Here is a 24,825-nt window from a genome sequence, read left to right as displayed (position 1 = left end):
AGTCTTATGATACTTTGAAAATAAGTTCTTCTTACTCACTACTGAAGTTTTAAAATCTTAAAACAGCTAGCTGTATATAAACACACACACACACACCTACTAGACCCTTCCAAGTTATCTTTTGTGTTTTATAAAAACATAAATAGTAATTGCTATTTCGTTTACATCAGAAAATTACTGAAAGGACTGACAGGTGGCCAGTAGTCGTTTGCCACATGTATGTGTGGGTGTATTTTTATATATCATTATCAATCACCCAGTTTTTCTCCATCTACATTTGCTATTTATTAAGGTTGTTACCCTAAACGATTTTTATTTTTACATTTTTCCTAAAGTCTCTCTCCATATACAGGAAAGCAGATATACTGTACTAGGCTGAATTGTTACATGCCTTTCCCACCAGTTATATATTTATATCATAGTTTATGACTACTTTAGAGGATCTCCAAAGTACTTCATAAACCTCTTGTATTTTATTCTTACCACCTTTGCCCACTCCCCCATTTCAGTTTACTTCTCAGACACTAGGCTATAATCCTAATTTAACATGGTTATTTATCAATATTTCTTCATTACTTTAGAAGTGTCACTATTCCATTTAAAGAATTAAGATGTGACACAAAGAGTTTGTCATAAAGAGTGGTGTTCAGTATTTCATTATTCCAAAGAAATTAATGCTCTATGTCATTCAGTTTCCCAACATTTTCAGTATGGTAAATTTTGCAGCCTTTTAAGTTCTCCTGTCATTACAGTTTTTGATCTTTTAAATTATGGAAATCTTAACTTTAAAGTTTGCTGTCCAACTTTCACTCTTCTCACTCTTCTGTCCCCACCACTCAGCCCTCTGTATTGGACTTTAATTTGTTATTTGATTGTTTAAAGAAAAAAATCTGATTACTGAACTGGATAAGTCATCAGTTTTTAGGAGATTTCGACTACTTCCACTTTTACTTTTACTCGTTCTGCTCATGAAGGATGATCTGGTCTCACTTGGACTCCAACCAGGTAGTGCAACGGATGCTGCTTTTGACCGTCCAGGGACGTTCTCCAGGATATCTTGGCAGCCCATAAGACGAACTTCCAAAGTACCTACAGCATATGTAAGTATCAGGTAAGAAAACATCAATTCTCCACACACAGAATTACGTCTTTGTTAACTATTAAGAAATAGGGAGGGAAACGTTTGCTAAAATAACAAAATCTCTTCTCCCAGAGATCCTTTGAGGTAACTATCCCCTTTCTTGCTTTATTTAGAAAACTTATTAAAAACTCTCACTTAAGACAACTATAAAAAAAATTTATAAAAAGAAAAGCACTTCCCAAAAGCTGTCTACGGGGCACAGAACAAAACTAGTTACATCATCTTCTAGTGTATATGAATAGTCACTTCTGTAATTACATGGAAGAATTACAGAATTATGTGGATAAAACAAGTGGGAAGGGAAATACAAAGCTAAATAATATGCCTATTAAAACAGACATACAGAAATTAGAAACAAGGAAATCTATGTGAATAACAGTTGTTTTTAATAGTTGCACAGTTAATATAGAAAATGACTATAGGTTTTTTTTCAGGAGGTTGAATAGATGGATTTCTGTTCTATTTGAGATGTAAAATAACATTATCTTTTCACTTTAACAGTTTAGTCAAATAATAATGGGCTATAATTATCCAAGCATAAAATAATTGTAGTTTCCTTAGGCAAATACATATGAAAGGCGTTTAAATGAAACTGAGGACCTCTGAGCTTAGCCATCTGGAGATATGGCTTCGTCATCATTTGGGCTAGAGTTAGTGTACTAAAATTTTTAAATGGTTCTTCAGTATTAAAATTTTAGATACCGCATATAGTAAGCACTTTAGGAAGAGTATTTCCTGGGAAAAGCTGTCCCATTAAACTTAAATAATTAAAACTTAATTTTATTTAAAGGTTTTAATTATTTAAAAGTAACCAAAGGACTTTCAGCAAAGTAAAGAAAGTCTGTATTTACTCTCAACTCAAACAACTAGAAAAGAAAAAAAGAGTACAAAAAAAAAGTGTTAAAGGCTAATGGACATCAGTACAGAAAGGAGGAACTCAGGTGTAGCCAAAGTGGACTACCTGAATTAAGGAGACAGAAACGAGTATTGAGACTGCACTGAGAGGGCTAGACTTCATAGCCAGCATAAAGGAAAAAATACAGCTATCCAGAGACAGAATTCCTGAGATGTACAGAAGGTTCCTCAGACTAAGTGTTCAGTCTTGATTCAGGAACAGAGAATAATTACCCTTAGACTAGACAACACTGTGGTCCCAAATTACCCAGGGACTTCCCTGGCGGTCCAGTCGTTAAGAGTCCTGCCAAAGCAGGGGACAGGAGTTTCATCACTGGCCTGGGAAGATTCTGCATGCCGCAAGGTAACTAAGTCCTCGAGCCACAACTACTGAAGTCCATGGGCTCTAGAACCTGTGCTCTGTAACAAGCGAAGCCACATAAACAGAAGCCTAGGCACCACAACAAAGAGTAGCTCCTGCTCGCCATGACTAGAGAAGAGAAGGCCTGTGTGCAGCAACGAAGACCCAGCACTACCAGGAATAATTCAAAAAAATAAAAATTAAAAAAAGCATTACCCAAAAGATCAAACTGTTTCCAAGTAATTTAACTGTGACCTGGAATAAAGCTCAAAAATATATGTAATATTTGTAGGAATACAAAAATACCCAGCACCTAACAAACTAAAATTCAAAATGTCTGGCATTCATTCAGAGATTACCAGGTATATTTGTTTTCTATTGTTGTATTACCAATTATCACAAACATAGTACCTTAAAACAACACCCATTTATTACCCAATAGTTCTGCAGGCCTGAGTTTGAGTGGGAGGGTCTGCATTCTTTGCTAAAGATTTCATAAGGCTGAAATCATTGTGTCTGCCAGGCTGGGCTCGTAACCTGGAAATTCTGAAGAAGCTGCTTCTAGAACTCATTCAGGTTATTGGTAGAATTTAGTTTCCTGAAGCCATAATAATAGGGATCCTACTTCCTTGCTACTGACAGCCAGGGTCTATTTTCAAGTTCTAGAGGTGACCTGCATCCCTTGTCATGTGACCCCACCCCATCTCTAAGTCAGCAAGGGCACATAACATCCTTTTTATGATTCATATCTCTCTGATTTTCCCTCCTTCCAATGGCCAGGCAGGGCTTCCCTCATAGCTCAGTTGGTAAAGAATCCTCCTGCAATGCAAGAGACTCTGGTTCAATTCCTGGGTGGGGAAGGTCCACTGGAGAAGGGATATACTACCCACTCCAGTATTCATGGGCTTCCCTTGTAGCTCAGCTGGTAAAGAATCTGCCCACAATGTGGGAGACCTGGGTTCAATCCCTGCATTTGGAAGATCCCCTGGAGAAGGGAAAGGCTACCTACTCCAGTATTCTGGCCTGGAGAATTCCATGGACTATACAGTCCATGGGGTCACAAAGAATCAGACACAACTGAGCAGCTTTTTTTTAATTCTTTCTTATTTTTACTTTATTTTACTTTACTGTATTGGTTTTGCCATACATTGACTTGAATCCACCATAGGTGTATACAAGCTCCCAATCCTGAATCCCCCTCCCACCTCCCACCCCATATCATCTCTCCGGATCATCCCCATGCACCAGCCCCAAGCATCCTGTATCGAACCTAGACTGGCACTTTGTTTCTTACATGATAGTATACATGTTTCAATGCCATTCTCCCAAATCATCCCACCCTCTCCCTCTCCCTCAGAGTCCAAAAGTCCATTCTATACATCTGTGTCTCTTTTGCTATCTCGCATACAGGGTCATCATTACCATCTTTCTAAATTCCGTATATATGTATCAGTATACTGTATTGGTGTTTTTCTTTCTGGCTTACTTCACTCTGTATAATCAGCTCCAGTTTCATCCATCTCATTAGAACTGATTCAAATGTATTCTTTTTAATGGCTGAGTAATACTCCATTGTGTATATGTACCACAGCTCTCTTATCCATTCATCTGCTGATGGACATCTAGGTTGTTTCCATGTCCTGGCTATTATAAACAGTGCTGCAATGAACATTGGGGTACACGTGTCTCTTTCAATTCTGGTTTCCTCGGTGTATATGCCCAGCAGTGGGATTGCTGGGTCATAAAGCAGCTCTATTTGCAATTTTTTAAGGAATCTCCACACTGTTGTAGTGGCTGTACTAGTTTGCATTCCCACCAACAGTGTAAGAGGGTTCCCTTTTCTCCACATCCTCTCCTGCATTTATTGCTTGTAGACTTTTGGATCGCAGCCATTCTGACTGGTGTGAAATGGTACCTCATTGTGGTCTTGATTTGCATTTCTCTGATCATGAGTGATGTTGAGCATCTTTTCATGTGTTTGTTAGCCATCCGTATGTCTTCTTTGGCGAAATGCCTATTTAGTTCTTTGGCCCATTTTTTGATTGGGTCGTTTATTTTTCTGGAGTTGAGCTGCATAAGTTGCTTGTATATTTTTGAGATTAGTTCTTTGTCAGTTGCTTCATTTGCTATTATTTTTTCCCATTCCAAAGGCTGTCTTTTCACCTTACTTATAGTTTCCTTTGTTGTGCAGAAGCTTTTAATTTTATTTAGATGCCATTTGTTTATTTTTGCTTTTATTTCCAGTATTCTGGGAGGTGGATCAGAGAGGATCCTGCTGTGATTTATGCCCGAGAGCGTTTTGCCTATGTTCTCCTCTAGGAGTTTTATAGTTTCTGGTCTTACATTTAGATCTTTAATCCATTTTGAGTTTATTTTTGTGTGTGGTGTTAGAAAGTGATCTTGTTTCATTCTTTTACAAGTGGTTGACCAGTTTTCCCAGCACCACTTGTTAAAGAGATTGTCTTTAACCCATTGTATATTCTTGCCTCCTTTGTCAAAGATAAGGTGTCCATATTTGTGTGGATTTATCTCTGGGCTTTCTATTTTGTTCCAGTGATCTATATTTCGGTCTTTGTGCCAGTACCATACTGTCTTGATGACTGCGGCTTTGTAGTAGAGCCTGAAGTCAGGCAGGTTGATTCCTCCAGTTCCATTCTTCTTTCTCAAGAATGCTTTGGCTATTCGAGGTTTTTTGTATTTCCATACAAACTGTGAAATTATTTGTTCTAGTTCTGTGAAAAATACGGCAGATAGCTTGATAGGGATTGCATTGACTCTGTAGATTGCTTTGGGTAGTATACTCATTTTCACTATATTGATTCTTCCAATCCATGAACACGGTAATTTTTCCATCTATTAGTGTCCTCTTTGATTTCTTTCATCAGTGTTTTATAGTTTTTGATATATAGGTCTTTAGTTTCTTTAGGTAGGTAAATTCCTAAGTATTTCATTCTTTTCATTGCAATGGTGAATGGAATTATTTCCTTAATTTCTTTTTCTACTTTCTCGTTATTAGTGTATAGGAACGCAAGGGATTTCTGTGTGTTGATTTTATATCCTGCAACTTTACTATATTCATTGATTAGCTCTAGTAATTTTCTGGTGGAGTCTTTAGGATTTTCTCTGTAGAGGATCATGTCGTCTGCAAACAGTGAGAGTTTTACTTCTGTGGATCAAGAGCACTTCCCAAAGCTGATTTCTGACTGGCCCAGTTTCGAGCAATAAATCCATCCAACAAATCAGTTAGCCCAGCTAAAGCAAAAACTCCTAATGCAATATTAAAATCTTCTTCAATAATCAAATAGCCCAAAACTGGGGCCAAGCCAATCCTCGTCATTGACAACATATTTGGGATTGTCCATGGGTTTTCATACAGGTTGGAGGCGCTCGTCGGGCCCCACTGGCCACGTCAGGCCTCAACAGCAGCCTCCTCTCCGGTCGTGGGCCCGGGGGCTGCCTTCCCCGTGCCTGAGCAGTGGGCTCGCGGGCTAGCCCCAGGCAGCCGCAAGCCAAGCACAGCCGGGAGCAGCCACCAGCGCTCAGCCAGGAAACCCAGGCAGCCGGACGCAGGCGGCAGCACAGCCCCGCGGGTACGCCCCTTTCCGGGCTGCGCTCCCGGTGCCCACGCGGCGATGCGCAGGGCCCCCAAAGAGGCGCGCGCCATCTTCGAAGCCAGCATGACCCTGCTGGTGCTCGAGGAGGGACGCAATCTGCGAGAGCTCAGCAATCTAGGGCACTGGCGAACTGCTTCCTCATCAACTCCCCGCAATACTGGAGAAGATCGACGGCCTCCATCCTGGTTCTCAAACCCCAACACACTATCTTATTGAGCAGCTTTAATAATAATAATTGGCCACGGAAATTATTCTGCTTTTTGGGGGGCTCATGTGACTGTATTAAGCTGATCCAGATAACTGTCCTTTACATTAACTCAAATGAGTAGTAACCTTAATCACATATGTAAAACTCTCCTTTGCCATATCACAGAAGTGATGCCCCATCATATTCACATGGGAGAGATTCTGGAAGTCATTCTTAATATTCTGCCTATCATACCAGGAAAGCAAATAAACAGAAAAGTAGGACTCATTTAAAAAATAAAAATGATATAAACATTATGATTAGCAGACATTATCTATAAATATATTCTGTTTAAAATGTTGAAGTGAGACATCAAAGAAATAAAAAATTCTAGAGATGAAAACTACATTGAGATTAAGAAAAAAAAGTGGATGGGATTGGTGGCACATTCACATCACAAAAGAAAAGGCTAGTGAACTTGAAGCTAGAGCAATATAAATGATCAAAAATAGAAGATAGAAAGGAAAGACTTGCAGGACAAAAAACAAATTAAAACTCCCAAAACAACACATTGTGAGCTCTGAGTTTAACTTCTAGTGTCCTAATACATGAGTACTTAAAGACCTTCATGAAAAGCAGAGAGGATAGAAAACAGAAAATACATTTGAAAAAATAATGACTAAAAATTTTCCAACTATGGTTAAAACTATGTGCTTGAAACTTTCCAAGAAGTTCAAAAGAAGTAAGCAAAAGAAAAATAAGTAAATTACACCAAAGCATAACATAATTAAATTTCTCAGGACAAATGATAAAAAGAAAGTTTTAAAAGCCACCAGAGAAAAAAGACATGTACATACAAAGATCAGGACAGCAGCAGATGTCTCATTAGAAACAATGAGAGCAAGACAGAGAAGCAATAGTACCGAGGAAACAAACCATGAACCTAGAATTCTAAATTTACTGAAAGTATCTTTCAAAAATGAAGCTTTTTTAAATATAAAAGTGGATAAAGAACCCATTATCAGAAGACGACCATGTGATCCAGCTACACCATTCTTAGGTATTATCCAAGTGAAGTGAAATGCACGTTTACACAAAAATTATACAAGGATGTTATTAGCAGTTATATTTGAAAAAAGTGCAAAATGGAAACAACCCAAATATCAACTACAGGTGAATGGATAAAAAAGTTATGGTATAGTCACACAGTTAAATACTACCAACAATAAACAGAAAGGAACTACTGATACATGCAATGCTTCTGAATTATTCAGAGTGAAAATGGCCAGATTTCCCCCCCAAAAGTATACACTGTATGATTCAATTAATATAGAATTCTACAAAATGCAAACTAATATCTAGCGACAGAAACAGGCCAGTGATTTGCCTGGGGACAGGTATGGGGAAAGAAAGCATGAAAAGAGCAAGAAGGAGGGGTTTCACAGAGGCACATGAGGATACTTTTGGAGATGATATATAATGGCAGCTCAGGTATATTTACTAAAAATTGTAAAATTATATTTAAAACCAGAAAATTTTGTGTATTACTTCAAATACGTCCTAATAAAGATGGCTAAGCATGAGGGAAAACTTCAAACTTATTTTTGGTTTGGCTATGGAAATCTTATCTCACTGTAAAGTATGAAGGCTCACTTAAGTTTAATGAATATCATTTCAATTCTGCTTCAAAAGAAACAACTTGTGTCTGTGTGTTTTATTTGCCTTTTTTGTTATTGTTAAGGTGGTAAACTTAGTTCACTTCCACTGTAAATGTTTGGATGTAAAAGTCATCCTGGGAAAACTGAAAACATCTGGTTACTACTTCAAATCCTGGTAAATAATTAAATATTTTAGTAATCTTAATGTATTAGGAGATGACAATGTTCAACACCTGCTTTCATTAAGGGAAAAACCTGGAGACATTTAAGATCTTTATTAAGTATATAGAAGTTTCTTTCTTTTATGAGGTGACACAATTGCATCTGCATATAACCATATAAGAAATAGCTTGAAATTAAATATTTTACTTTTATAACCCATAATATGAAATTTTAAAAACAAGCAAAGCCAAGAAGTAAATGTTCATAAGCAATAGCTATGAATTTCATTAAAATAAGTAAATATTTTTTAATTTCTCTTACTTTCTGGAAAAATTATTTTATGTCAATTTTACTAATTCAATATTTCAACTTGGTACAATTGAGTAACTTTTTTTAAATTCTGAGGAAATCTTTTATAAAAACTTGAAACTAGTCTTGAAATTTTGGACTAAAAAATTCAATCATACTTTGTATCCAAGTAATTTGTAAAGTTCAGTACTATTAAGCATAGCACTGCAAAAGAAACAAGTATAAATGAGACAAACCATAAATAACAGCATGCAGTAAAAAGTCAGGGCAAAAAATACTCCAACTACTTATCTAGACTAATCCATTATCATGTCTAATCCTTTATTAATACCACTACTATTTCTCTTTCTAGTTAATTCCAAATTTAAAGTCCAGTAGATAATTAAAGGAATTTTTTAAAAAAACAAAATATCTTAACATACTTCCTTTTAGGCTCAATTTACATCACTAAAAGTAAAGTAAGTGAATGAAGAACATGGAGAGACCTAAAAAAAGGTTAAAGAGTTAGGAAGAGGCGCCATCTAGACTAGAAAAGGAAAATAATTTCTAGTCACACCAGCTGATTTTCTAAAATGTAGCTTTATTACTTTTCTAAAAAGACTTTAGCAACTATATTTTAATCAGTGAATCTTTCTTAAGTTTTGAATATTATGTTCAGTCCTGAGCCATTAGGTGGGGAAACTTAGATAAGTACAGTCCCTGCCTTATTATCAAATAATATTTACCAAGTATCTACTGAATGTATTACTTTGCCAACTAAGGTCCATCTAGTCAAGGCTATGGTTTTTCCAGTAGTCATGTATGGATGTGAGTTGGACTGTGAAGAAAGCTGAGCACTGAAGAATTGATGCTTTTGAACTGTGGTGTTGGAGAAGACTCTTGAGAGTCCCTTGGACTGCAAGGAGATCCAACCAGTCCATTCTGAGGGAGATCAGCTCTGGGGTTTCTTTGGAAGGAATGATGCTAAAGCTGAAACTCCAGTACTTTGGCCACCTCATGAGAACAGTTGACTCACTGGAAAAGACTGATCTTGGGAGGGATTGGGGGCAGGAGGAGAAGGGGACAACAGAGGATGAGATGGCTGGATGGCATCACCGACTGGATGGACATGAGTTTGCGTGAACTCCGGGAGTTGGTGATGGACAGGGAGGCCTGGCATGCTGCAATTTACAGGATTGCAAAGAGTCAGACACAACTGAGCGAGTGAACTGAACTGAACTGAATGCATAAAGTACTCTGTGATGGGGATTAAGAGTACATGTAGGTAGATGACAAAGTCTTTGTTCTTCACAGGTCTATATTCCAGTTTTGATTTTTAAAAAAGAAGACATACATAAGTCAAAGACATTTAATAGGCACCGTGCACAAATCAGATTGTGACAGAAGATGCGTGATATGAGTTATAGAGGATGTGGTTGGAAAGATAAATGCTTTATTTACTTCCATTATAGAGTATTGAGTAGAGTTCCCTGTGTTATATACAATAGGTCCTTATTAGTTACCTATTTTATATATAGTAGTGTATATATGTCAATCTCAATCTCCCAATATCCCTAGCCCCACCTTACTCCCTGGTAAGATTGTTTTCTACACCAGTAACTCTATTTCTGTTTGGGGTTGATAGGTAAGTTCATTTCCACATATGCAATGTCATATATTTGCTTTTCTCACTCAGTATGATAGCCTATGGCCTTCCCAGGTGGCGCAGCAGTAAAGAATCTGTCTGCGAATGCAGGAGACCCTAGAGATGCAGGTTCAATCCCTGGGTTGGAAGATTCCCTGGAGTGGGAAATAGCACCCCACTCCAGCATTCTTGCCTGGAAAATCCCATGGACAGAGAAGCCTGGCAGGCTACAGCTGCTGGACATAGCTGAGCACACATGCATGCACATGACAATCTCTAGGTCAATCCATGTCACTGCAGATGGGATTATTTTGTTCTTTTATATGGCTGACTAACATTCCATTGTTTATATGTAACACTTTTTTTTTTTAACTTTTTTCAAACTTAAATTACTTAATTGGAGGCTAATTACTTTACGGTATTGTAACGGTTTTTGCCATACTTTGATATGAATCAGCCATGGGTGTACATGTGTTCCCCATCCTGAACCCCCATCCCACCTCCCTCCCCATCCCGTCCCTCAGGGTCACCCCAGTGCACCAGCCCTGAACACCCTGTCTCATGCACTGAACCTGAACTGGTGATCTATTTCACATATGGTAATATACATGTTTCAATGCTATTCTCTCAAATCATTCTACCCTCACCTTCTCCCAGAGTCCAAAAGTCTGTTCTTTTGTTTATATGTAACACATCTTTATTCATTCCTCTGTTGATGGATATTTAGCTTGTTTCCATGTCTTGGTTATTATAAATTGTGCTGCAATAAACACTGGGGTGCATGAATCTTTTCAAATTATGGTTTTTTTCCAGATATATGCCCAGGAGTGGGATTGCTGGATCATATGGTATCTACTGTTAAGTTCTTTAAGGAACCTCCATACTGTTCTCCACAGTGGCTATACCAGTTTACATTCCCAAGACAGTGTAGAGGGTTCCCTTTCTCCACACTCTCTCCAGCATTTACTGTTTGCAGATTTTTTGATGATGGGCATTCTTACCAGTGCAAAGTGATACCTCATAAGATAAATGCTTTAAACAATAAATACTTTAAACATTTAAAATACAATAGAAAGTTTGGGCCAGAGGCTTCCAAGCTTTTCGGTTTCATAGTGGCCTAGTATCTCAACTTTTTCATTGTGCTAGTAGTCTAAATGATACACCGAACAGTTCTGTTTCATAGGATATTATAACAAATTAATAACTATTAACAAAACAATATACTGAAAAGTAATCATACTTCATTCTTAAATAACCATGATCACTTCCTAATGAGATGTGTGTACCTACTGGGCACTGTACAATTTATCAAACTTCGGAATTAGATTGAAAAGTGCCACCATTATTTTCTATTCCATATTGATTTTCCTATAGTATTTATTAATATAGCAGTGAAGGAAAATTCACTTGGCATCCCAGGGTACCTTGTGAATTCACTTGATATCCCAGGGTACCACAAATTTAGGAACTCAATTTGGTAACTGAAGTTTCAGAGTGATCTTAATAGTAGTAACAGCACTGTCCAACTATAAATTTGTCCTTCAAGATTTAATGTAGAAGTCTGCCATAATATAAAACTGATTTTGATACCCAAAGCTACTAGAATGTGACAGTATGCTGCACAATTCTGAAGAACACTTTCATATCCTCAAAATATTTAATGACATTATTTTTAAGGTAAAGTCCCTGCTGACATTCATATTGATAGATTAAGGATTCTTGGGGATGGGGAAGGCCTGTGTATCAAAAATGTCACATTCACATGGGCCATAAAAATCTTTGTAGGTAATGGTAAGAAAATGGTAGGGTAGCAAACTTTAAAGGCAATTTCTTTACAGAAACACAGGAAAACAAACAAAATCAGGAAAACTGGCTAGAATAAACATTACCAGAAATCTGGGAAACAGTCAAAGGTTTACTGCAACCAAGCAAATGCTTGATCAAAAAATGCAATGAACACTTGGTAGGAAAGCTTTGGGGCATTTTAATTTATCTCTGCTTCATCTCTCCTCTCCCCAACCCCAATGGCTTGGTGATAGCCCTGATGATGGTGTCTGTGCTCAGTCACTTCAAATCATGTCCAATTCTTTGCTACCCTATGGATTGTAGTCTGTCAGGCTTCTCTGTCCATGTGATTTCCAGATAAGAATGCTGGAGTTGGTTGCCTTGCCCTCCCTCCTCCAGGGGATCTTCCTGACCCAGGGATCAAAACCATGGCTCCAGTGTCTTCTGCACTGCTAGCAGATTCCCTGAGCCACCAGGGAAGCCCAGTAGTCCTGAAGATAGCAGGTTATATTTCTGATATAGGTTCTTGGTGCCAGAGGGAGCAGAGAAGACTTCATTCTCAAAGAACTCTGGATGCCTGCTTTGACCTCTCTGAAGGCTCCCTAGAGGACTAACGGAAAAGGTTTACCTTTGTCTTTCACCTAACTAAGAAATCTTTCAAGACAGAGAAACAGCTAAGTACAAGGCATTGAAAGGCAAATGAAGCCTGGAGCAAAGGATATCAGTTGTCCATATTACTTAAGAGACATCCTATAGTCTTAGTGGGGCGGGAGATATGAAGTAAGCTGTTTTAGGGAATAAAAGCTCTGCAATGCTTCTACCTTACTGGAAAACCAGAAGACTAGCTGCAAAAGCAGACATCCTCAGAAGAGATCTAAGAAGGCACTAAGCTTTCACATCTGGCTGATATTCAAACTCTGTACAAGAAAAGGCAGAATTATAAAGTGTCTGGGTGAATGATAAAAGTATGCCTTGGCACACAAACAAAGAATTCAGCTGCAAACATAAGGCAAATTTTTCTTTCTACCTGCAGGCATTAAAAAAAAATGTCTGTCAAAACACTAGTTGACTAGTAACTTAATGGAGACTTCAGTGACCACACACAGTCACTAAACAACTACATCCTGTGTCAAACAGCAATAAGAAATTACAGAAAATGGGACTATATTCCAGAGTTACAAATAATAATATTCACCATATCCAGCTTTCAATAAAAAATTATGAAGCAAGCACATAAAAAAGAGAGTATGGCCAATTCAAAAGAAAAGTAGAAATTCACAGAAACTATCCTTGCTGCTGCTGCTGCTAAGTCGCTTCAGTCATGTCCAAATCTGTGCGACCCATAGACTACAGCCCACCAGGCTCCCCCGTCCCTGGGATTCTCCAGGCAAGAACACTGGAGTGGGTTGCCATTTCCTTCTCCATCTCTAAGGAAGTCAAAACACTGGATTTACTACACAAAGCCTATACCAACTGTCTTACAAATGGTCAAAGTTTACATGTGGTCAAAGACCTAAAAGAAACCAAAAGGGAAAAAGGAGAATGGTATTTCAACAAATAGGGAATATTAATAAAGACATAGAATTTATAAATAACCAAATAGAAATCTTGGAGCTGAAAAGTACACTAACTGAAATCTTTAAAGTTTCCTAGAGTTGTTCAACACCATATTTGAGCGGGCTGAAAAATCAGAAAACTTAAAGATATCTGAATTGAAAGTGCAGTCTTAGGAAAAGAAAGGGAAAAACAAAAATGAAGGAAATTCAGTGTTGGGGAATGAAGGATGTTATTGTGAAGAGAAAAACTGGAAAAATTAGACTCTAGCACGTGTTTACTACAATAAATGCTAAAGAAAGGACTATAGGCTAAAGGAAAATTTTAACAGAAAATTCCAAATATAACAAGAGCAGAAAGAATAATGAGTCACTAGATACAAAGGACAAATGTTTTTTTTTTTTTTCAAAAAAAAAAAAAAAAAAACTTTGTTGACCCTTGAACAATGTGGGAGTTAGGGACACTGACCATTTGCACAGTCAAAAATGGGCATGTAACTTCATAGTAGGTTTTCCATATCTCTAATCCCATATGCACTAATTCAATCAAACATGGATCACCTATACCTTTAAAGTTTTTTGCTCTTTAAAGTAAAAACAAAACTAGAAGATATACACTGGAAATGAACAACATGGCTTTGAACTGAGCAAGTCCACTTACATGTGAATTTTTTTCACTAAATACTATGATCTACAGTTGGTTGAGTCTGAAGACATGTGGGGGTTGACTGAAGTTATATACAGATTTGTGACTGCAGAGGCCTGGCATCCCTAGCCTGTGTTATTCAAGGGTCAGCAACTAATTTGGAAGAGAGTATATACTATGATCACAGATTGTATTAAGTTCAATATGCATATATGAATCTCTAAAGTAAGCAATAAACACACACACACATGGACAGGCATCCCAAATTTGATGAATGACATGAATTTACACATCAAGAAGCTCAAAGAATCCAAGTAGAATAAACTCAAAAGAAATCACCATTTTGAGATGCATTATTGCATTATAATCAAACTGTGAAAAACCAGAGACAAAAAGGGGAATCTTGAAGGCAGCAGAGAGAAGCAAATCATTAGTTACCAAAAATCCTCAGTAAGATTAAATGTCGATTCTTTATCAGATAGCATAAAAGCCAGGAGGGGCTGGGATGATATTTTTAGAATGCTGAAAGAAAAAGCCTGTCAACCAAGAATGCTATATATGCAAAACTAACCTTCAAAAAATGAAGAAAATAAAAGATTCTAGAATAAGCAACAGTTAAGGGAGCTTATCACTAGCAGATATAGAAGCAATACTAAAAGGAATCATCCAGATTGAAATGAAAGAGAACACTAGACAGTAACTTGAAATCATAGGAAAAAAAAGAAAAAGTAGCATCAGTAAAACTAACTACATAGGTAAATTAAAAAGCCAGTATCACTATTAATATATTTTCAGTTTGTAACTCCGTGTTTACTTTATGACTTAAAAGACATGGATAAAACAATAATTGTAGTACAATATATAATACAATCTAATCAAATGGGCACACACTGCATAAAGACACAATCTATGTTAACAAAAATATAATGATGAGGATGCACAGACGTATAGGAGCAGAGTTTTTGTGACCTACTGTTATAAACTTAGGATGATAACTGTAATCATTAGAGTAACCACTAACAATAATTTAAAAATATACAGAAAAGAAGTCAGGGAAAGAATAAAATAAAGGTAAACTAGGAAAATTCAATCAAACATAAAAGAAAAGAATTCAGAAAAAAAGATTAAGACTTACAGAAGACAGATAGCAAAACGGTAGAAGTAAGCCTTTTTGTTCCATAATAATGAATCTGGCTGGTTTATTTCCCTGGTTCTTAAGAGGGAGCTTCTAAACCCTTGTCAGTTCCCTAGTAACAGCAGTAGTATCTTTGTTATTCATGCTGGACTCCTCAGACCACATGTGAGTTTATGCTAACAAAATGACTCACAGTAGGCCTGTACACAGTTCCAGAATAGGGGCTGGCTATAACACAAAGACCAACCATTCGGTTAGAGGGCTCATGTTTTGACCCACCTATCAGTCAGAACTATGGTCTTTTGGAAAAAGTCGGGGCCTAGAGACTGATTTCAATCAAGTGGCCAATGAGTCAATCATTCGCTCCTACGTATTAGGTTGGTCAAGAAGTTCCTTTGGTTTTTTATAAGTAAAAATAAAAGACACATTTTTCATTTTCACCAAGAACTTCACTCAACAACATATTCACTATTTTGTTTTACCACCTTGTGCCAATTTTCAGTCAACTTCACAATTCCATCTTTCCAAAATTTTTTATCTTTTTGAGCAAAGAACTGTTCCAGATGTCTTTTACAGTCTTCTAGGGAATCGAAATTTTTTTCCATTAAGAGAATTTTGTAAAGACTGAAATAAATGGACATCTGAAGGTGCAATGTCTGGGGAATAAGGCAGATGAATCAGAACTTCCCAGTCAAGCTGTAACAGTTTTTGCCTGGTCATCAAAGACACATGTGGTCTTAGGCTATCCTGACTGAAGATAATACATTTTCTGTTGACTAATTCTGGATGCTCGTCATTGAGTGCCGCCTTCAGTTGGTCTAACTGAGAGCAGTACTTGATGGAATTAAACGTTTGGTTTTCTGGAAAGAGTTCAGTCCTACCATTTATACAATATTATCTTCTTATAAGGAAGACTGGCCTCTGGTGTGGTTAGTGGTGGTTCATTTCACTTGTTCCAAGATCTCTTCCATTCATATTATTGTACAGTATCCACTTTTCATTGCCCATCACAATTTGTTTTAAAAACAAAACATTTTTGTTACATTTAAGTAGAGAATCGCATGCAGAAATATAGTCCAGAAAGCTTAATTTACGTGGAACCCAAACATCAAAGTGATTAACATAACTAAACTGGTAGAAATTATTTTCAATGCTTGATTTGGATATTTTTAGTATGTCGGCTGCCTCCTGCATAGTATACTATTGACTGATCTCAAACAATGTCTTGATTTGATTGCTATTAACTTCAACTGGTCTATCCCACCATGAAGCATCATCCAGTGAGAAATCTCCAGCACAAAATTTATCAAACCACTTCTGACACATTCGATCAGTCACAGCACCTTCTTCACACACTGCACATATTTTTTTCTTTTTTTTGGTTTCAGTTGTTATTTTTACCTTTCTTGAAATAATAAAGCATAACATGCTGAAATGCTACTTCTTTCCTGCCCCCTTCAATATTAAAATGGCTACACAAAAATTCATTAATTTTGACAAGTTTTTAAAAAATGCATGCTGATATTACAGCTGTCACAATACAATCCAACAAAATTTTTTCCAGTGAAGTTAAAGACAATTAAGTGCTACCAGAGCCATGCCCTGGGATTTCTTTGGAGGGAATGATGCTGAAGCTGAAACTCCAGTACTTTGGCCACCTCATGCGAAGAGTTGACTCATTGGAAAAGACTCTGATGCTGGGAGGGATTGGGGGCAGGAGGAGAAGGGGACGACCAAGGATGAGATGGCTGGATGGCATCACGGACTCGATGGACGTGAGTCTGAGTGAACTCTGGGAGTTGGTGATGGACAGGGAGGCCTGGCGTGCTGCAATTCATGGCACTGCAAAGAGTCGGACAAGACTGAGCGACTGAACTGAACTCAACTGAACTGAGAGCCATCTTCGGAGAAGGCAATGGCACCCCACTCCAGTACTCTTGCCTGGAAAATCCCATGGACAGAAGAGCCTGGTGGGCTGCAGTCCATGGGGTCGTGAAGTGTCGAACACGACTGAGTGACTTCACTTTCACTTTTCACTTTTATGCACTGGAGAAGGAAAAGGCAACCCATTCCAGTTTTCTTGCCTGGAGAATCCCAGGGACGGGGGAGCCTGGTAGGTTGCCCTCTATGAGGTCACAGAGCCAGACACGACTGAAGCGACTTAGCAGTAGCAGCAGCAGCAGAGCCATCTTATGGAAAAAAACGAACAAACCTTTTGGCCAAGCCACTAATAAAGCCACAATAAAAATTCTGAATACTCACAGCTAAAGTGAGATTACTGGCTAAAAACAGAAATTGATGTTCTGAGAAGGTGATGCATGCTGACAACAGACAAACAGCCAGATCTCTCCCTAAGTGTCTCTTCTTTGGTTTTAATTTGTAGCCTTTATAATAAAACTTTACTTATAAATACAGAGCTTTCCTAAGTTCTGTGACTTGTTCTGAGGTGGTGGTAGGAACCCCTGAATTTGTAGCCAGTTGGTCAGAAGTGTGAGTGGTTGGGGAAACCCCAAGCTTACAGCTTGTGTCTGAAATGAAGGCAGTCTTGTGGGGGACTGTGCCATAAACCTATGAAATCTGACCTTACTCTGCGTAGTCAGCATCAGAATTGCACTGCACCTTATCAGTAATTATCTTAAACATATATGGATTGAACTGTTCAAAATAAAGGCAGAGACTGACAGAATGGATTAAAAGAAACCCAAACCGTGACCCAATTATATGCTGTCTAAAAAAGACTCATTTTAGAGCCAAAGACATATATCAATTGAAAGAGAAAGAACAGAAAAAGATACTCAGTGTAAACAGTAACCAAAAGAGAGTCAGAATGGCTACAGTAACATCAGAGAGACTACTTTAAATCCAAAATTGTTGCAGTAGAAAAAGGTTATTATATTTTGATAAAATAGTTAATCCATTTAGAAGATATAAAAATTATAAACATATATGCACTGAACAACAGAGCCTGAAAACATATGAAGCAAAAATTTATATAACTGAAAGGAAATACAAGCAAATCTACAAAAATAGTTGGAGACTTTGCTACCACTACCACACTGTCAAAAATGAAGCTAAGATGGCAGCAACTTAAATTAAAAAAAAAAGGAAAAATCCAGTAAATTCCCCGCAAAGGAACCTTCAAGTTGAGAACTTTCACAGATGTGACATGCGTTCATGTCCAATCATGCTCATATACGTTAGTTCATGCGTTTGCGGTATACTGTCATGTGTATGCATCCTCTACAAGTGACTGTGACTTTTCTGTACCTGTACTGTACAGAGTGGCTTCCCAGGTGGCACTAGTGGTAAAGAATCGGCCTGCCAACGTAGGAAACATACGAGAGGTGGGTTCGATCCCTGGGTTGGGACAATTCCCTGGAGGAGGGAATGGCAAACCACTGCAGTATTCTTGCCTGGAGAATCTCATGGACAGAGGAGCCTGGTGGGCTACAGTCCACAGGGTCACAACGAGTTGGCCATGACTGACGTGACTTAGCATGCACACACTATACAGAGTACAGTAGCACAGTATCATTATTTTAAGCTACATCTGCAAGAGGATGACTTCACTGAACTTGTTGTTCCATATGAGGAGCTAACTGATGAAGACCTACTGGAATTGGAGGCCCAGAGAAAGGACAAACAGAGACAAGAGGAAGAAGAAGTAACTGAAGAACTGAAGAGGCTCATGCTGCAGGAAACGGCAAGGGGTTTTCTTTATGTGAGGAAGCACTATTAGTTTTTGAGGCCAGGACGTGAACACAGAACAGTACACGAAAGGTTCCAACAACCATTCAGAAAGCAATCCCGTGCTATGGTGTCATCTATGATGAGAAAAGAAAAGAGCTACTAACCAGACACTGGCATGGCCAGAGGAGCCTGACAGGCTACAGCTGATGGGGCCGCAAAGATCTGGACATGACTGAGAGGCTGAGCATAAACAAACATCACTGAATCATTTTTTCAAGGAGCTAGACAGAACTGAATCCAGCAAAGAACCAGAACCTGTGCCATCAACATGAGGCGTGACTGACACAGCAGCTTGCCTTCCATCTCCTATTGCTGACAATCCTTCAACTCTACCATCTCCCACCTTCTTTCCCTCCTCCACTCAGTAACTTCTCTTGCCTGTTCACTTGATTCCAGTCCCTGTATGCCAGCTATTGTACCATACGGCCATACTTCTCAAGGTACTAATAAGATTAAAAATGTTTTGTTTTTTATGTATTATTTGTGTGAAAAACATTATAAACCTATTACAGCACAGCATTATACAACTGACTGTGTTTGGTAACCTAGGCTAACTTTGTTAGACTTATGAACAACTGGACTTAGGAACATGTTTGTATCTAGACTTACTGTAACAAGTGTTGTTGAAGAGAATGCAGAGAAATGGGAACCCTCATGCTTTGCTGTTGGAAATGTAAAATGATGAAGCCCCTATGGAAAATAGTTTGATGGTCCCTCAAAAATATAAACATAAGATTACCATATGACCTGGTAATTATACATCTAGGTATATTCTAAAAATAACTGAAAATAGGTGTTCAAACAAAAATTCACAGAAACACTATTCACAGTAGTCAAAAGGTGGAAATAACCCAAACGTCCAATTAATGAACAGATAAATAAAACCAGACATTTACCTGTACAACACAATATTTAGCTATAAAAAGGAATGTAGTATTGATATATGTTATAACAAGAATGAACCTTGAAAACAGTACAGAAAAATGAAAGAAATCAGACAAAGAAAGCCACAAATTATAAAATTCTATTTACAGGAAACATTTATAATAGACAAATTTATAGAAACAGAAAGTCAACTTTGACTGCTAGAGGTTGAGGGGAAAGGGGGAATTGGGAATGACTACTTAATGGGTCCTGGGTTTCCCTTCAGAGTGATGAAAATATCCCAGAACTAGAAACCAGTTAGAGCTGTACAATTAGTGTGGATATACTAAATGCTTATGAATTCTGATTATTTTAAAATATAATTAAATATTATTAACCATTATCTGGTTGTTAAAATGTTATTAACCATTATTTAAAAATGGTTAAAATAATAAATTCTGTTCTATCTTACCACAATACTTAAAAACCGTATAAACACATTTTTATTCATTATTATTAAATCAGAACCAAATATAGATTAAAAACCCATGAAAAAAATCAGGAAGATATATGCTACATACCTGTTAGTGCTGCTGGTTTGGACAGGGTACTATATTGGTTTTGGGTAGAAATCATACTTTGACGTGGACTTAGTGTTGGTGATGCAACAAGTGAAAGCTCCTCAATAATAATACTGCTTTTGGGATGATTCTTGGGAAGTTCATTTAATCTTTGCTCTAATGAATACTTCAAAAGGTCCAACTTCTGACTTGATTCATTAAATCTTGCTTGAGCCTTACATAGGGAAAAGATAACATTATCATTTCAATAATTATATTCTTTGATTAAGCTAAAATTTTTCTTTAAAATTACCTCTGAAAGTGCTTTTCTGTCTGTCACTTTTCCTGAGCCAAGTAATTTCATTACATTCTTTGCACCTTCTGCTACTGCAAACTCTATCCTAAAATGATGCCTTAATTCTTCCATTCGAAGTTCAAGAGGACTTATGACAGGTTTGGCTAGAGGAGGGAAAAAAAAAACTTAATTGAACCATTTATTTGATTTTCTAATACATAGTGACTAAAACTCAAGAAAAAGAAAGTAATTCTTATATTAAAAGAAAAGTTAGTACTTAAAAATCAATAAACACTGAAGTAAATAAACACTTAACAGACACAATGTTAAAATACAGAATCTTTCATTTTAGCCACCCAAACTCAAAGATAAAAACTCAAGATAAAAAACAGTATGCCTCTTTCCTCCTTAATTCTGAACCACACTTCTTTCCTATATAAAATTAATTTAGTACTACATATGCCCATAATAGTAAGAAATGACAATTTTATCTGTTCCATCACCATTATCAAAAGCCAATTCATTGGTCTGGACTGCTTGAAGAATCTGCATTCGTATCACTTCTATTTTTGTCTTGCTGTCTTGAAGCAGTTGCTGAGCTGTGCCATGAAGTTTTCGATCCTATGAAAAGTAAGTTTGAAAAGGTAAGCAGATACACAGAACAAATAAAACATTTTTATAACTTCTAAGTAACATCAAATGATATCAGCAAGTGAAAAACAAAGGTCAAAAGAATATATTTCTGAGCACTATAAAATATATACGTATAGATACATTTAATTTCAAAAACTATCAAACTGATCAGATGGAAAATAAGAAAAACAATTCCATTAGTTAAAAACTAGGGAGTTAGTTTTACTGAATAAACTTCTGTTATATGTCTTAAGACTTCAAGAAAGGGCCTGAATTAAGTGAAATAATGTCCTTCTTCTCATTCTAGTTCTGGTAACACTGAAACACAAAAAAATTACCATTTTAGGAATTGTGGTATGCAAAATAACAATCCACATAAAGATGTCCATGGGGCAATCCCCCAAACATTGTGAATTTGTTACCTTACATGTCAAAGGGGAATTAAGATAGCAGATGGAACTGAGGCTGTCAATCACCCAGTCTTAAAATACAGAGTCAGATGGGCCCAATGTAATCATAAGGGTCCTTAAATGTAGAAAAGAAGGCAGTAGAGGAGGTCATGTGAGAAGAACGGGAGCCACTGTTTTTGGCTTCAAAGACAGAGGAATAGGGCCATGAGCCAAGGAACATGGCAGCCTCCAGAAGCTAAAAAGGGCAAGGAAACAAATTTTCTCCTACATACTCCAGAATGTGAAATTCATTTCCAATTTCTCAATTATAAAACTGTAATATAATAAACTTGAGTTGTTTTAAGCCAATGAATTTGTTAACTGATTACAGCAGCCACAGTAACCAATATACTGCTACTGCTGCTGCTAAGTCGCTTCAGTCGTGTCCAATTCTGTGCGACTCCATAAGCCCACCAGGCTCCCCCATCCCTGGGATTCTCCAGGCAAGAAAACTGGAGTGGGTTGCCATTTCCTTCTCCAAGGCATAAAAGTGAGAAGTGAAAGGGAAGTCACTCAGTCGTGTCTGACTCTTAGCCTGGCCTACCAGGCTAATAATAACAGCCTACCAGGCTCCTCCATCCATGGGATTTTCCAGGCAAGAGTACTGGAGTGGGGTGCCATTGCCTTCTTTGGTAACCAATATAGGGGTCTGTTTTTTTTTTTTTTTAAGTCATGAGACAAGTAACAGAAGTTAATGCCATCTCCTAGTTAGTTATATTAGCTGTCAAAGTCTAATACACTTCAATCTACAAAAAAAAAATGGGAATGATAAATACAACTAAGAATCAAGTTAGAAAGCACTTAATCATAGGAAAGACCAATTTTTTCATATTGTTTACGCATCTCTACTTTTAACACTAAGGCAGTCTGTTACTAATTTGAAAATACTAGAAGCTAAGAGACAGGCATCAGATGTGCAGCATCATTTCAATAAATCAAACACATACAATATATCACAACACTGAAGAAAGGGGAGGATGGAGATATTTATGATGGGAGAGACAATATATAAAAGGAAAAAAAAGTGAAGTGAAAAATATAACACATTAAACACCAAACTAGGTTAACATGCATTGAAGGCAAAAGCAATCAGCAAATATATGAATTTTTCTTTCATTTCTCTCCTATTCCTACAGTTAATAATTTAGGAACGAGCATCTGGTCAGATTTTGTTGTTTATTAAATAAAATATTCAGATTTCATGTTAAGGAGTTGGGCTTAAATAGTTTATTAAGTCCTTTAAATATTCATTTACATGAAGTGTGTGTGTATATCTGTGCATGCAGGCACGTGCACACACACAACTATATTTTTTTAAAACTATGCTTTACCATTAAGGACACCAGTTTGAATCTAATTGCTTGTCTATGACTCATTATATATGCTTTTATGAATATACATATTAATCTTCCAAGTTTAAAATGAAAAAAAACTTTAAAATTTCCTCCTGTTATCCAGCATTAGGAAAATCAGACTAAAGATTTGAAATAACTTTTCTATTTGAGACCAGATTAAAATAATAGAAATATTAATACTTCTCTTCTAATTTAATGGGATATATAGGTTTCCTAAAGAAATCACATAAATAGGAATACCATTCTCTACAATAGAGAGCTTCTGTAAGCATTAGATAAAACTAAAATTATATTGCCTAGCATGATTGCCATTAAAAAGTTCCCTTTTAGAGGAATAAAAACAATGATTAATTATTTTAATGAAGCTCTAATGTAAAAGTATAAATATTAAGTAAAATGTTTTTAAAATACTCTTTTCAAATTAGCTATTCCTCTTATTACTTTTATCACTGTGTAGACAGTACTTCTGTCATTTACTTCTTTAGAAATACCTTTAACTATTTTAATTTAACATGCAAAGACAAATATTTATATTTCATTTTAAAAGGTAAATGATGTTTCCACATGGACTTCTGAAAGATCTGCACAGATGCTAAAGTGTGAAAAAGGTTTTTAAAACTAACATTGGATGCTACCTATCACAGGCAATTGACAGTTACTGAATGTCAGTCTAATGCTTTCCAGCATTCAATGAATTTTTACTATCAGTTTTATTTTCTTAGGCATTCAATGGGCTTTTTTATTGAGTACCTAATACATTCAAGGCAAGAGAAAAGCTAGATCCAAAGTATAAGACTTGGTTTATACATTACAAAAATATTGATTTTTATCCTAAGATTATGAGAAAAGTTTTACATAAATAGGTTGAACCATAAAAACATGCCAATATTTGACTGATTTTAACTAAACAAACAGCAATTTCATTTGGTTCAACCTAACAGACCAGGTGGTGCTAGTTGTAAGAATCTGCCTGCCAATGCAGAAAATGCAAGAGATGCGAGCTTGATTCCTGGGTCAGGAAGATCCCCTGGAGGAAGAAATGAAATGGCAACCCTTTCCAGTATTCTTGCCTGGAAAGTCTCATGAAGAGAGGAGCCTGGTGGGCTACAGTCCATGAGGCTGGGAAGAATCAGATGTGACTGAGAACACAGCCTAACAGACTAGATAAAATAGTTGACTACAAGTAATTAGCATTCTATACTCTACAAAGGACTCTCAAGAGTCTTCTCCAACACCACAGTTCAAAAGCATCAATTCTTTGGCGCTCAGCTTTATTTACAGTCCAACTCTCATTGGACCCCTGGAAAAACCACAGCCTTGAACAGACGAACCTTTGTTGACAAAAGTAATGTCTCTGCTTTTTAATATGCTGTCTAGGTTGGTCATAACTTTCCTTCCAAGGAGTAAGCATCTTTTAATTTCACCATCTGCAATCACCATCTGCAGCAATTTTGGAGCCCCCCAAAATAAGGTCTGTCACTGTTTCCACTGTTTCCCCATCTATTTGCCATGAAGTGATGGGACCAGATGCCATGATCTTAGTTTTCTGAATGTTCAGCTTTAAGCCAACTTTTCACTCTCCTCTTTCACTTTCATCAAGAGGCTCTTTACTTCTTCTATGGGCTTCCCTGGTAGCTCAGATGGTAAAGCGTCTGCCTACAATGTGGGAGACCCAGGTTTGATCCCTGGGTCGGGAAGATCCCCTGGAGAACGAAATGACAACCCACTCCAACACTCTTGCCTGGAAAATCCCATGGACTGAGGAGCCTGGTAGCCTACAGTCCATGGGGTCACAAAAAGTTGGACACGACCAAGCGACTTCACTTCACTTCACTTTGCTTTCTGCCGTA

General features: G+C 37.2%; 1 protein-coding gene and 1 pseudogene across 2 annotated transcripts in view; both read right to left on the bottom strand.

The window, feature by feature from the left end:
- The window catches only part of PKN2 (protein kinase N2), a 142,084-nt gene that overhangs the window by 43,748 nt on the left and 73,511 nt on the right, over positions 1–24,825 (bottom strand). For both annotated transcript variants that reach the window (XM_018045701.1, XM_018045702.1), the window contains 4 exons: positions 21,042–21,159; positions 20,557–20,702; positions 20,265–20,478; positions 904–1,089 (listed from right to left, as the gene is read on the bottom strand). In XM_018045701.1, coding sequence (XP_017901190.1) covers positions 904–1,089; positions 20,265–20,478; positions 20,557–20,702; positions 21,042–21,159 — 664 coding nt within the window. The remainder of the gene's footprint in view (positions 1–903; positions 1,090–20,264; positions 20,479–20,556; positions 20,703–21,041; positions 21,160–24,825) is intronic.
- LOC108635574 lies at positions 5,483–6,124 on the bottom strand (annotated as a pseudogene).

This window comes from Capra hircus, chromosome 3 (assembly GCF_001704415.2).
Source record: "Capra hircus breed San Clemente chromosome 3, ASM170441v1, whole genome shotgun sequence".
Taxonomy (NCBI): Eukaryota; Metazoa; Chordata; class Mammalia; order Artiodactyla; family Bovidae; genus Capra; species Capra hircus.
The sequence above is the reverse complement of the archived record's forward strand: the minus strand, read 5'-3'. Positions and strand labels throughout refer to the sequence as shown.